Source organism: Podarcis muralis, chromosome 1 (genome assembly GCF_964188315.1).
Source record: "Podarcis muralis chromosome 1, rPodMur119.hap1.1, whole genome shotgun sequence".
In the NCBI taxonomy this organism is placed as follows: Eukaryota; Metazoa; Chordata; class Lepidosauria; order Squamata; family Lacertidae; genus Podarcis; species Podarcis muralis.
Window position 1 is genome coordinate 4,978,412 of NC_135655.1, and position 13,895 is coordinate 4,992,306.

Here is a 13,895-nt window from a genome sequence, read left to right on the forward strand (position 1 = left end):
GGTCCCTGCTCCTGGCCACCTAGAAGTTCGAAAGCACCTCAAAGTGCAAGTAGATAAATAGGGACCACTCTGGCGGGAAGGTAAATGGTGTTTCCGTGCGCTGCTCTGGTTCGCCAGAAGCAGCTTAGTCATGCTGGCCACATGACCCGGAAGCTGTACGCCGGCTCCCTCGGCCAGTAAAGCAAGATGAGCGCCGCAACCCCAGAGTCGGCCACAACTGGACCTAATGGTCAGGGGTCCCTTTACCTTTTACAGAGGGTGGTGAATACAGCACAAGATATTATGGGCTGTCCCATGAATCCGCTGGATGAAATAGCAGAAGAATGTTGCCTTAGGAGAGTGAGGAAAATTCTCAGGAATGATTCACACCCTGGCCGGCACTCTATTGATCTCCTGCCCTTGGGGAGAAGATATAGAAGCAGGATTAGTCACACCAACAGGGTAAAGAACAGCTTCTATACGTGGGCTGTTAGGCTGCTGAATGAAAAGATAACAACAGGGCAACTGTCAGTAAATGAGGGGAATTAAGACTAAGAGAGCTGAGTGGGGGGTGCTCTTGTAATCTCACTATATACAAGTTGTACAAGTGACAACAAAGTCTTTCAAGTATTTCAATATCAATATATAGATATACATATATATGGAGTGCTCACTGGAAGGACAGATTGTGAAGCTGAGGCTCCAAGACTTTGGCCACCCCATGAGAAGAGAAGACTCCCTGGAAAAGACCCTGATGTTGGGAAAGATGAAGGGCACAAGGAGAAGGAGACGACAGAGGACGAGATGGTGGGACAGTGTTCTGAAAGCTACCAGCATGAGTTTGGCCAAACTGCGGGAGGCAGTGGAAGACAGGAGTGCCTGGTGTGCTCTGGTTCATGGGGTCACGAAGAGGCGGACATGACTAAACGACTAAACAACAACAATATAATATATATATATATATATAGCAATCAATTATTTAAGCATACATTGGCAGTCTCATGTGGTTTACCACTTCACTGAGAACTGGCTACCTGTCTCCCACACCTCTCCATTGAACTGGCTGCTATTGATATTTGTAGTTGGAGCACTCTTGATCTGTGCTCTTTCGACCGGAAGGAGGGCACCATAGGAAGAGGAAAGAGCAAAAACAACTGCCCCTGGCTGCTGTTTGAGGTTTAAGGCCCACCTGGTTCAGCATCCTGTTCCCACGGTGGCCAGACAGCTGCCCCAAAGCAGGCACCTTTTTAAAAAACAATAAGTATTTAATCATTTTTTCGATACAAACAACAACCGCAAAAGACACTACAACAGAAACCGCAATAACACTAATAACACAATTTGACAATTCAGATTTGAATACACTGATATACCTATGACTACACCTTTTTAACAATATTTCCCCACCTCTCTCTCCTCCCCCTCCTTCCCACCACCATCCGCCTTATCGCTTAAATATTCGTTCCAGATTTCTTCATATTCATCCATTCTTAATTTGCGTTGACATTCATTCATATGTAGCTAATCAGTTCATATTATCAATCCATGTGCTCAATGGAATCTTTTTGCGGCTCTTCCAATTCATCAAAACAAGTTTTTTTTTTTTGCTTCTAATATAGCACATTACCTCCATTTTTTTTATCCCTTGAAATCTCCCACGTTTTCAGAATATAATTTAGAATTAAATTCAGTTCCCCTAAATAACAATTTCTTTTTTATTTACTGAGTGCCCCCTCCCTCTTCGGCACTTGTGATTCCTAGCAACTAGTATGGCCACTGTTCCCATCACCTTCTGGCAAATAGAAGGGGAAGAAATGGAGGCAGTGAGAGATTTTACTTTGTTGGGCTCCATGATCACTGCAGGTGGTGACAGCAGTCACGAAATTAAAAGATTCCTGCTTCTTGGGAGAAAAGCAATGACAAACCTAGACAGCATCTTAAAGAGCAGAGATATCACCTTGCCAACAAAGGTCCGTATAGTTCAAGCTCTGGTTTTCCCAGTAGTGATGTATGGAAGTGAGAGCTGGACCATCAAGAAGGCTGATCGCCAAAGAATGGATGCTTTTGAATTCTGGTGCTGGAGGAGACTCTTGAGAGTCCCATGGACTGCAAGAAGATCAAACCTCTCCATTCTGAAGGAAATCAGCCCTGAGTGCTCACTGGAAGGACAGATCATGAAGCTGAGGCTCCAAGACTTTGGCCACCTCAGGAGAAGAGAAGACTCCCTGGAAAAGACCCTGATGTTGGGAAAGATGGAGGGCACAAGGCGAAGGGGACGAAAGAGGACGAGATGGTTGGACAGTGTTCTTGACGCTACCAGCATGAGTTTGACCAAACTGGGGGAGGCAGTGGAAGACAGGAGTGCCTGGCGTGCTCTGGTCCAGGGGGTCACGAAGAGTCGGACACCACTAAACAACTAAACAACAACAACAACAGTATTTAAAGGCAGACTCTGTGATGCAAGGTTGTTGTCAGAATAAAGTGAGACCATGACAGGTATACTCTCTGGAGAACATTGGAGGAAGGATATGATATAAATGTGGCACAGAAACGAAGCAGTCATTCCCCCTGCTCCCCCCCCCCAAAGAAATACAGGGGATGGCAGAGGGAGGCGTCTCAAGCTCTGAGTCTTTTCTACTTCCTTCTGCATCTTCTCTTTAAAACCTCTCTGTGTGAAGTCTGGCCAATAGCGCCTGTGGAAAAATAAAATAACAACATTGGTGCAGAGGCCTTTAGCACAAAGACTCCTTTGTCATCGAATGGCACAGCTTTATATTACTTCCCCAGCTAAAAACGAAAATAGGAAACTCTCCGCACACTTATTGGTTAACTTAAGCAGTTTATCACCTTTATGTAAACAGTCGTCCGGGATAAGATATTAGGTTATTTGTTTGTTGTTTTGCATGCATTGCCTGAACACCAGCTTCTTGGTTTGGATATCTCATGATATGATGTTGAAGAAAAATAATAAAAATGAATGTAAGCTGTACTACCACCGAGACCACATAACACCTGTCTTGAAAGACCTACGTTGGCTCCCAGTACGTTTCTGAGCACAATTCAAAGTGTTGGTGCTGACCTTTAAAGCCCTAAACGGCCTCGGCCCAGTAGACCTGAAGGAGCGTCTCTGGACATGGAGGTCCAGTGCCGAGGGCCTTCTGGCGGTTCCCTCCCTGTGAGATGTGAAGTTACAGGAAACCAAGCAGAGGGCCTTCTCGGTGGTGGCACCCGTCCTGTGGAACGCCCTCCCATCAGATGTCAAGGGCATAAACAACTATATGACTTTTAGAAGACATCTGAGGGCAACTCTGTTTAGGAAGTTTTTAACGACTGATGTTTTAATGCATTTTTAATCTTTTGTTGAAAGCTGCCCAGAGTGGCTGGGGAAACCCGGCCAGATGGGTGGGGTAGAAATAAATTATTATTACAGTGGTGCCCCGCAAGACGAATGCCTCGCAAGACGGAAAACCCGCTAGACGAAAGGGTTTTCCGTTTCTGAGTTGCTTCGCAAGACGATTTCCCCTATGGTCTTGCTAGTCTTGCGGTTTTTTTATTACTCCCCCCCCTTTTGTAAGCCGCTAAGCTGCTAATAGCCTTTTAGCAGCTTAGCCGCTAATCCTTTAATAGCCGCTAAGCCACTAAACCGCTAATAGGGTTGCTTCGCAAGACGAAAAAACTGCTAGACGAAGAGAATCGCGGAACGGATTATTTTCGTCTTGCGAGGCACCACTGTATTATTATTATTATTATTATTATTATTATTATTACTACTACTACTACTAAAAAAAACACCATATACACTTTCCTTTTCTTGTCCCCTGTAGAGGATTCTGGGACAGTCACCTTGAACCCCTGCTACGATGGCACGCACTCATGCGACACAACAGCCCGCTGCCAGCCAGGGTCTGGTCTGGATTACACCTGCGAATGTTCGGCTGGATATTGGGGTGATGGCAAGGAATGTGCAGGTGAGCATTGCTGCTCTTACTATTACTCCAACTTTGACCTCCCACTTTCCCATCAAGGAGCTAAAGGCAGCGCCGGTCACACTCCCCTCTGCGTCTTACCTTCACAACGACCCTGCGAGGGAGACTGGGCTGAGGGATAGTGACTGCCACAAGGGCACCCAGTGAACCTAAAGGGCCAAGTGGGGATTCCAAGAGTCAGGACAGATAATAAGAAGGATTTACGTAGCGCGGAGTTAAACTGTGGAACTCCTGGCCACTGGAGCATAGCTGTCAACGTCTTCCCTTTTTAAAGGGAAATTCCCTTATTCCGAATAGGATTCCTCGCAAGAAAAGGGAAACGTCGACAGCTATGCACCGGAAGCAGGGACGACCACCAAGCTAGAAGTACTGCAGTTAATTTGTGAATGTTCTCCCTATATAAAAATATATCAATCTATACATCTTACCATTATGCCAAGGAGCTGGGGGGGGGGTCGAAGAATGGGAACTTCTGCCCCCGCAGATAGAGTGATTTGAAGCCGATCTGTCCGTGTTTAGCACGCTTAAGAGGTTAAGCCTTGGAACTTTGTTTTCCCTGGAAAACATCTGGATCTGTTTGGCTCTGGTGGTGTTTTTGTAGCTGGCCGGAACGAGCCATGGGGAGGGGGAGGCCGGGGGGGGGGGGCGGAGGGCTGGGGAGTTGGCAGCTGTGCAGCTGATAATGTGAAATGATGCCGGAACCGCCTGGAAGAATCGGCCTGAGTGTTTTTCTCCCCATTCATCCTGCCCCCCTCTCCTCCTCCTCCTCAGATGTCAACGAATGCCAAGAGGGCCGCAGTAGGTGCAGCCTGGAGTCCGTCTGCGTCAACACGCCTGGCAGCTACCGGTGTGAGTGCCCCAGTGGGTACCAGATCGCAGGGGACCGGGCCACTTGTGTAGGTAAGGGGCTAGTCCCTGGTGAGGAAGGCGTGTCCTCATGAGGGAGGCGCAAACTCCGAAATCTGAGCAGTAAGCGATGGGGAGAAGAAGGCATTGGGCGACTGTGGAGAGTGGCATCCCTCGACTTAGCCGCGCTTGGCATTCTGCGCCATCAAAGATGCTCCTTTTGCCATTAAAAGGGGGAAAAGAGAATTTGGAAGCTGCCTTATACAGTCATACCACGTGTTGCGTTAGGTTCATGTTGCGTCTTTTCAGCTTGCGAACGATGCAAACCTGGAAGTGTATACTTCCGGGTTTTGCTGCACGCACATGTGCAGAAGCGTTCTGCGCACTGCGTGTATGCACAAAAGCAATCTGTGTGCTTCGCGCATGTGCAGAAGTGCTTGACCGCGCTGCGCACATGCGCAGAAGAGGTGGACTTTTCGGGGTGCGAACGGCACCCTGAAACGGATCGTGTCCACAACTAAAGGTACCACTGTATTTTTGTTCTTTGGCACTCCTGCTGTGCCACATGATCCCCATTTTCTGCATTTGTCTGGATCGTTTAGTGTGGCAACTTCGGAACTCCCTGCCTGTTGAGACCACGCAGGCGTCTTCCCTTTACTCTTTTTGGCGCCTGCTAAAAACATTCCTGCTGAGACAAGCTGCCCTCCCCCAGAAACTTAGAAAGTGAATGTGGGTTTTAGTCTTTTAATTTTTGTATGTATGGCTGTACAGTGGTACCTCTGGTTACATACGCTTCAGGTTACAGACTCCGCTAAACCAGAAATATTACCTCGGGTTAAGAACTTTGCTTCAGGATGAGAACAGAAATCGTGCGGCGGCGGCAGGAGGCCCCATTAGCGAAAGTGGTGCTTCAGGTTAAGAACAGTTTCAGGTTAAAAACGGACCTCTGGAACAAATTAAGTACGTAACCAGAGGTACCACTGTACAGTGGTACCTGGGGTTACATACGCTTCAGGTTACATACGCTTCAGGTTACAGACTCGGCTAATCCAGAAATAGTGCTTCAGGTTAAGAACTTTGCTTCAGGATGAGAACAGAAATCGTGCTCCGGCAGCGCAGCAGCAGCAGGAGACCCCATTAGCGAAAGTGGTGCTTCAGGTTAAGAACAGTTTCAGGTTAAGTATGGACCTCCGGAACGAATTAAGTACTTAACCCGAGGTACCACTGTAATTGTATTGATTTTCTGGTTTTATCTTTTTACAAACAGCATTGAGGGTTTTTTTGTTTTGTTTAACGAACAAGCGGTATATAATTTTTATGGAATGAATAAGAAAACAATCCAGTTCAGTATTGGTTGCTCGGACTGGCAGCAGTTCTCTGGGAACTCTAGGAGACAAGGCCTCTGTCCCCATGGCTTGCTCTCTGCGTTCTTGCAAACTTGGTTTCTATCGCTGAGCTGCCAAGAAATCGTTTTGGTTAGGCTTGCTCAAGAGAGCCTCCCGACGGATCTTGCCCCGTGTGGATTAGTGTGAGGGGGGCTGTCGTTTTGGATTTGCGTCGCAGGTTCCCGAAATGTCTCGAGCCAGCCTGCCCAGCTGGAGTCCTCCTTTGACCCCTTATTTCATGTTCACTCGTGAGTCTTCTGCACAAGTCTTCTCTTGGCTTCAGTCTGGGGAGGAGCTGGTTTGCGTTGCTCTGGGTGGACAGTGCACGTCCGGGCTCTGTTTGGTCTCAGAAAAGGAACAGTTGCCTTCATTTCAACTGCTGTTTAGCCACCACCCCGCTTTCCGTTTTTCTGCAATGGGATTTTCTCTGTTGGCACCTCTGTTGAATGCACCTGCAAATTCACTTTAAAGGTAAAGGGACCCCAGACCATTAGGTCCAGTCGTGACCGACTCTGGGGTTGCGGCGCTCATCTTGCTTTACTGGCCGAGGGAGCCGGCGTACAGCTTCCGGGTCATGTGGCCAGCAGGACTAAGCCGCTTCTGGAGAACCAGAGCAGCGCACGGAAACGCCGTTTACCTTCCCGCTGGAGTGGTACCTATTTATCTACTTGCACTGGCATGCTTTCGAACTGCTAGGTTGGCAGGAGCAGGGACCGAACAACAGGAGCTCACCCCATCGCGGGGATTTGAACCGCCAACCATATGATCAGCAAGTCCTAGGCTCTGTGGTTTAACCCACAGCGCCACCTGCGTCCCTAAAGTGCAAATTCACTTTATTGTGACGATTACTGTATTTTTTGCTCTATAAGACGCACTTTTTGCCTCCTAAAAAGTAAGGGGAAATGTGTGTGCATCTTATGGAGAGAATGCAGGCTGCGCAGCTATTCCAGAAGCCAGAACAGCAAGAGGGATCGCTGCGCAGCGAAAGCAGCAATCCCTCTTGCTGTTCTGGCTTCAGGGATAGCCGCGCGAAGCCTCTTCAGGGCAATGGGAGGAACGCTTCCCCTGCCCTGAAGAGGCTTGGCGCGGCTATCCCAGAAGCCAGAACAGCAAGAGGGATCGCTGCTTTCACTGCACAGCGATCCCTCTTGCTGTTCTGACTTCGCTTCGCTGGAGAGGCGCTGCGCAGAGAGGGAGAAAATATTTTTTTCTTGTTCTCCTCCTCTAAAACTAGGTGTGTCTTCTGGTCGGGTGCGTCTTATAGAGCGAAAAATATGGTATTTGTATACCGTCCTCCGTCTGTAGATCTTAGGGCGTTCACAACACAAAAAAAGACAAGATTAAAAAAAAATATAGCCACCCGTCTCTGAAAGTGGCCTTGAGCGCCTTCATAGAATCATAGACTTGTAGAGTTGGAAGGGAACCCTGGGGGTCATCTAGTCCAACCCCCTGCCATGCAGGAATCTAAACTAAAGCACCCATGACAGATGGCCTCCTTGCTCTTCAGCATGGCAGTTATGGACTTTCTTTTTCCTCCACCCCAGGTGTGGCTGGCATGGTGAATTCCCCATCTTGTTGGACTCCAGCTCCCATCAGCCCTGACCATTGGTCTTGCTGGCTGGGGGTGATGGGAGTTGTAGTCTGACAGCCTCTGGAGGGTGCCAGGTTGGCTACTCCTGTTCAAACCCCTTTGCCCAGTTCTTTATTCCTGGAAATCACATGCTGATTTAGAACTTCAGCATCACCTGGCAGAGTAGCAGGTCCCTGATGAGCTGTTTTTCTGCATGTAGGGAATGGTCAAAAGCGACTCCTCCCCGCAATGCTTGCCATCTGAAATGGTACAGGGCATTGTGAGGCACCTCTGCCAGTGTCCTCTTCTCTGATGCAGGTGCTTCTTCCGCCCACAAGAGAATCCCAGGGCCGCTTATAAATACTTAAAAATAAAATTAAATTCTGGTGCTGGATTCTGTAACCTGCATATATTATGCAAATTGATAATCTCCGCACCGTTTACCTTAAATTGCAATATTTTGCTATTCTTATCTTTCCTTTGCAGTTTTTGTTAATTATGAGGAAAGGCTGAGGGAGCTATTTGGTGCAATGAGCCACTGGGCATTTTGTTGAGAAGGCTTTGTGCATGCACTTTCAGAGATAACGATGAGAACTAGCACCTTGGTTGTTTTCCCCCCCCTAATGATTGCAGAATTTCTCAGGAAGCTGAATTCCACAGGCAATAACCATATTCTGTGAGGCCTCTGTTCTCTTGTTAATTATGGTCTGTGCCCAGTCCTCAACATTGCCTAACTTGTTTCTTGAGAGGGAAGTCTTGGGAATGTCAGCCTTCGCAGGCGTAACAAATACCACAATCTCTGGAACCTCATTTTTCCCAGGCTTCTGCTGACATCAGTTGGAAAATTTGACTTTGGGGTTTTTTCCGGCATGGTATCAATTAACTCTCCATTTGCAGCTACAGCTAGCTGTGAAGGAAAGCATGCAGTGGAATGGTGTTAATCTGGAAAAGAAGGAAGCTTGGAGAGTCTTTGTTGACTTCTCGGCTTCTGAGATTTTATTGGATATGACACTCCTGAATTTGGCCTTGAGGACTAGAAACGTAACTTTTTAAAAGCAAAAATAAATGCTGAACTCAGCACCAGATTTCTGTGCTTTTGCAACTGCAGAGAGCAGCCCCGTGGGATGTGGGGAAATCCTGAGAAAAGTTAGCACAGCAACCTGGGGGACACACACACACAAGGTTCCCCATCCTTTCACTCTGTTGCAGAGCAAACCGGAGCCAGATTCCTCTTTAGTGGTCCAATCGCATCATACACGCATTTAACTTGCGCAATTTCAACCACACGCAGTTGAAATTCTACCAGTGAAATTGTGCTGGTCCTGGGGAGGGTTACCGTGCAGCGTGGTCTGAATCCGGTCCTAGGTCGAGGGTATGGAGGCTGTCCGTCAAAGCTGAAGCAGGGTCCAAGGCAGGGAGTCGGGTGAGGTCAGGAACTCTGTAAGAGCAGGACAGGGTGCTGGCAGAAACAGGTTACCAACGATGTTGCTCCCACAACCTGGGACTGGGGCTGGCCAGCTTTTATCTGCCCCGAGGCATAGGGCGGCCCCGATCCTCTGGTGACTCGCCTCTCCTGGCCTGGAGGCGAGCACTCCTCCTGCGGGAACTTAGTTCCCTCCGCCTCTCTGCCCTGAGCCTCTGCAGCTCAGGAGAGGCTGGAGGGTGACCGGACCCAGAGGCAACCTCAGCTTCCTCTGATGGGGCTGAGAGTGGAGCACCTGCAGGCAATGGGTCCTCCATCACCTCAGGGGCCAGAGAAGACTCAGCTGATGCCAGCACCTGAGGATCCAGCACAGGTGAGGACCCTTCAGGCTCAGGCCCCAGCCCCGGCTCAGCTGGTTCTGGAGGCGGGGACTCCTGTGCAGGCTGGGATCCCTCAGGTTCAGCCTCTGAATCAGATTCCCAGGCCATCACAGAAATGCAAGCGAGGCAGAGATGTTTTAAGCCTTCCACTTTGCTTGGGGGGTGAGCAAGGCCCTCTTGACGCACCGGATCTTGGGGTGCTCTTGAGATCCTGTGGGGTCATCCCAGGTTCCCACGAGATCTTGTGCGAGCATCCCAAGCCGGCGCACTTAGCGGACCTTGCCCTACTAGCAAGGCAGTCATACCCTCCAAGTACCCGGTTTTCCAGGGACGGACCCGGAATTATGAAAGCCATACCAGCTTCTAATTTGATGCCCTGTTTTCCCCATCAGTGCTGACAGCACCGAACTCGGGGAGTAGGATGAGCCGGCGCTTGTTCTTTTTAAAAATGTATTTTTATTAAAGATTTTCTTTGATTTACAAAGGTATGTGCAACGTCTCTCTCTCTCGTATTTCCCCCCCCCCCCATGTAACATTTTTTTATTTTTTTACAAATCGGTTTCATTTTTTGAGACATTAGGAGGAAAAGGGGGAAAGAGGTGGGGGGGAAAGATGAGTGGGGGTGGGGTCGGGTGGCGATGTTTCTATTTTACTTACTACAGTGGTACCTCGGGTTACAGATGCTTCAGGTTACAGACGCTTCGGGTTACAGTTTCCGCTAACCCAGAAATAGTACCTCGGGTTAAGAACTTTGCTTCAGGATGAGAACAGAAATTGTGCGGCGGCGGTGGCAGCAGGAGGCCCCATTAGCTAAAGTGGTGCTTCAGGTTAAGAACAGTTTCAGGTTAAGAACGGACCTCCAGAACGAGTTAAGTTCTTAATGCGAGGTACCACTGTATATGTGGGGTTTGGTGTCAGCGTTGCTTGTGCAGGTTCTCTGCTGTTCACTTGTGTTCCTTTGGTGGTGAGAGAGGTTGGAGTTGGCCTAGGGTGTGGTTGTCCATTTGGGGTTGGCTGTGGTGGTCTTTGTTTTCGTGTGTGAGTGGGGTGGGTGGGTGTTTTGGATCAGGTTAGCCATATTGATTTCTATGCTGTTGGTGGATTTTTGTCGTTGTCTTGCTGGGCTGTGTATGTGATAAAGGGGAGCCATACCGGGGTGAAGGCGTCTTCTTCTATTTGTCCCCGTGTCAGTTTCAGTTGATTGGTTAATTTTTCTAGTAGGGCTGTTTCCCATACTAATTGGTACCATTGGTCCATGCTTATTCCTTTCATGTGCATGGTATCTGAAGAAGTGTGCATGCACACGAAAGCTCATACCAGTAACAAACTTAGTTGGTCCCGAAGGTGCTACTGGAAGGAATTTTTTTATTTTGTTCTGAAATGTCTGTTACTCAAATGAAATGGTGAAAGTTTATTCAAATCCTTCCAGTGAATCCAGTCCATTTTGTTGTTTCTGCAAATAAATTGTAAATGGTTTCCAGACTCTTTTGAAGTCCTTTTTGTCCTCTCATAGTTTGTCTGTTAGTTTAGCCAATTCTGCATAGTTCATCAGCTTTTCTTGCCATTGGTATTTCTTCCGTCTTCAAAAAGAAATAGTGGAAGAGAATTTTAAATTGTTAAAAAAAGCATATAGTATTTTATTAGAGTGGGAAACCAAAGAGGAAGAGGTTAAATCAGTTATGATTAAGTGGGCTCAGAATGTGGGACACAACATCCAATTTGAAAGTTGGGAAAAATTATGGAAAGTTGATATAAAATGTACAGATTGCATACTATTAAGAGAGAATTACATGAAAATGATGTATAGATGGTACCGTATTTTTCGTCCCATAGGATGCTCTGTCCCATAGGACGCACCTAGTTTTTTTTGGGGGAAATAAAGGAAATTCCCCCCCCTTTATTTTCCCCCCAAAAGCAGGTCGGGGAAACCGAACCAGGTCGAGGAACAGCGGGATGGCGGCGCTGCGCCTCCCTGCTGTCCCCTGAGCTTGTGGGGCTGGCCGATGTCTGCCCAGCGCGAGGGGCACCCTGCTTTAGGGTGCCCCGCCCGCCCGCCGGGCGGCAGGCTGCTATCCGCAGCGTGGGGAGCCCTGCGGGGAACTCCTGCAGGGCTCCCCACGCTGTGGAAGTATGCCTGGCACGAGGGGCGCTCTGCTTCAGGACGCCCCGCCCGCCGGGCAGCAGGCTTCTATCCACAGCCTAGACAGCCCTGCGGGACCTCCCACAGGGCTGCCTAGACTGCGGAGGTGTTCCCGAAGCGCCGGACGCTCTGCTTTCAGGGCGCCCGGCGCTCCAGGAAGCAGGCTGCTATCCGCAGCCTAGACAGCCCTGCGGGACCTCCCGCAGGGCTGCCTAGGCTGCGGGTGTCTTCCTGAAGCCTGGAGAGCGAGAGGGGTCGGTGCGCACCGACCCCTCTCGCTCTCCAAGCTTCAGCGAAAGCCTTCATTCGCCCCATAGGACGCACCCAGATTTCCCCTTCATTTTTGGAGGGGGAAAAGTGCGTCCTATAGGGCGAAAAATACGGTATATCACACCAGTGAAAATGGCAAAGATGTTTAGGAAAGAAAATAACATATTTTGGAGATGTAAGGAAAAGGAAGGAACATTTTCTCATATGTGGTGGGAATGCAAATGCATTAAAAAATATTGGGAAATGATATACAATGAATTGAAAAAAAATGTTTAAAATACATTTTGTTAAACACCTGATGAGTTTTTGTTAGGTATCTCAAATCAAGAGCTACCAAAATAAAAATGGACATTATTTAGGTATGCGACAACAGCGGCAAGAATCTTGATTGCACAATAATAGCTGACTCCTGATTTCATTCCTTTCCAGCCGTTGCCCCGCCATCCGATCCCTGCACAGATGGCACTCACACCTGCGCCCCGTCCGACCAGGCACGATGCGTCTACCATGGAGGGGGTTCATTCAGCTGTGTGTGCCTCACTGGTTACACGGGCAATGGGCACAACTGCACAGGTAAGTGGAAGAAGAGGTTTGCCTTGGGCTTTGCCTTGTCCTTCCTCGGTGATTCCGAGACCAGCAGGAAATCGGTCTGGTCCTCTGGAACTCTCCCCCACTAGAGATTCAGCGGACGCTTTAAGAACCTGCTGAAAACTTTTCTTTCCCCCCAGGCCTATGCAGCTAATTAAGGATACATCCTCCCACATTGGTTAATGGATGTCCGTTTTCTTTCTTTATGGTTTTGTGTTTTTATTGCTAAAAACCACTTTGATATACTCACTGTGACACAGGAGTGTGCAAACAAACCAATAAACAAAATTAAATGGTACAGATGGCGCAGAACTGGAACAGCAATCACACTTGAGATTAGAATTACGACCTCGAATGATTAGGAAATCGATGATTTCAACACAATTCCGTTTAAACATGTTCTTGCAAAGTATCTCAGATTTGTAAAATCGACGACAATTCCCATCCTTCAAGAATTTGCCAGAAAAATGACACATTGAGGTTTTGCTTATTTATATATTTATTTGGAAATAGAAACTCTCAGGTGATTAAACTGCAGCCAGAGCCCTAACAGTTCATGGCCACGGCTTTTGCGAAAAGTGCATCCTGCATTTTTTCTCTTGTGTGTGAAAATGGTCTAAAAACCTGTTCCTTTTCCTATCAGTCTGAACGGGATGTGCTTTAAAAATGATGCCTCGTTCATCTCTCTCTCTCTCTTTCTCTCCCTCCCTACTCTAACTCATCATCACTTATTACCTTCTAAATAATATTAGTTTGAGAGTCCATTGTTGCCTCTCGGACTTGACGTTTGAAACTTTGAGCCAGTTTTCCCCCTGTACCACTTTTGGAACAAGAGAGCGTTTGTCGCAGAGGTCTTTTGAGGAGCCTCCAGCCACGTCAGAGCAGGGCTTAGTGGCTTTTCGGCTCTGGAGATTTTAGGGGCTCAAGATATTTCTTTCGCCTTTGCTTCTGACGCCAAACTCCCAGGAGCGGAACACCTGCCTTCTCAAGCATGTGTAAAATTTATATACTGACTATTTACCCCCCCCCCCCAAGCACTAACCCAATAATACAGTGGTGCCTCGCAAGACGAAATTAATTCGTTCCGCGAGTTTTGTCGTCTTGCGATTTTTGTCGTCTTGCGAAGCACGGTGTCGGGAAAGTTTTGGAAAAGCTTCAAAAATGACCAAAGTCTTTAAAAACCTCAAAAAAGGCTACCACACCACGTTCTATGAGTTGCTCCTCGAAGTCAAGTCGCAACTGTATTAAACGGTGTTAAGAAAAAGGAAACAAACTTGCAAGACGTTTCCGTCTTGCGAAGCAAGCCCATAGGGAAAATCGACCCTTTC

The 13,895-nt window shown here is 48.0% G+C and overlaps 1 protein-coding gene across 1 annotated transcript in view; it reads left to right on the forward strand.

The window, feature by feature from the left end:
* The window catches only part of NID2 (nidogen 2), a 74,093-nt gene that overhangs the window by 39,131 nt on the left and 21,067 nt on the right, over positions 1 to 13,895 (forward strand). The window contains exons 9-11 of the mRNA XM_028724419.2: positions 3,804 to 3,947; positions 4,737 to 4,865; positions 12,409 to 12,552. Coding sequence (XP_028580252.2) covers positions 3,804 to 3,947; positions 4,737 to 4,865; positions 12,409 to 12,552 — 417 coding nt within the window. The remainder of the gene's footprint in view (positions 1 to 3,803; positions 3,948 to 4,736; positions 4,866 to 12,408; positions 12,553 to 13,895) is intronic.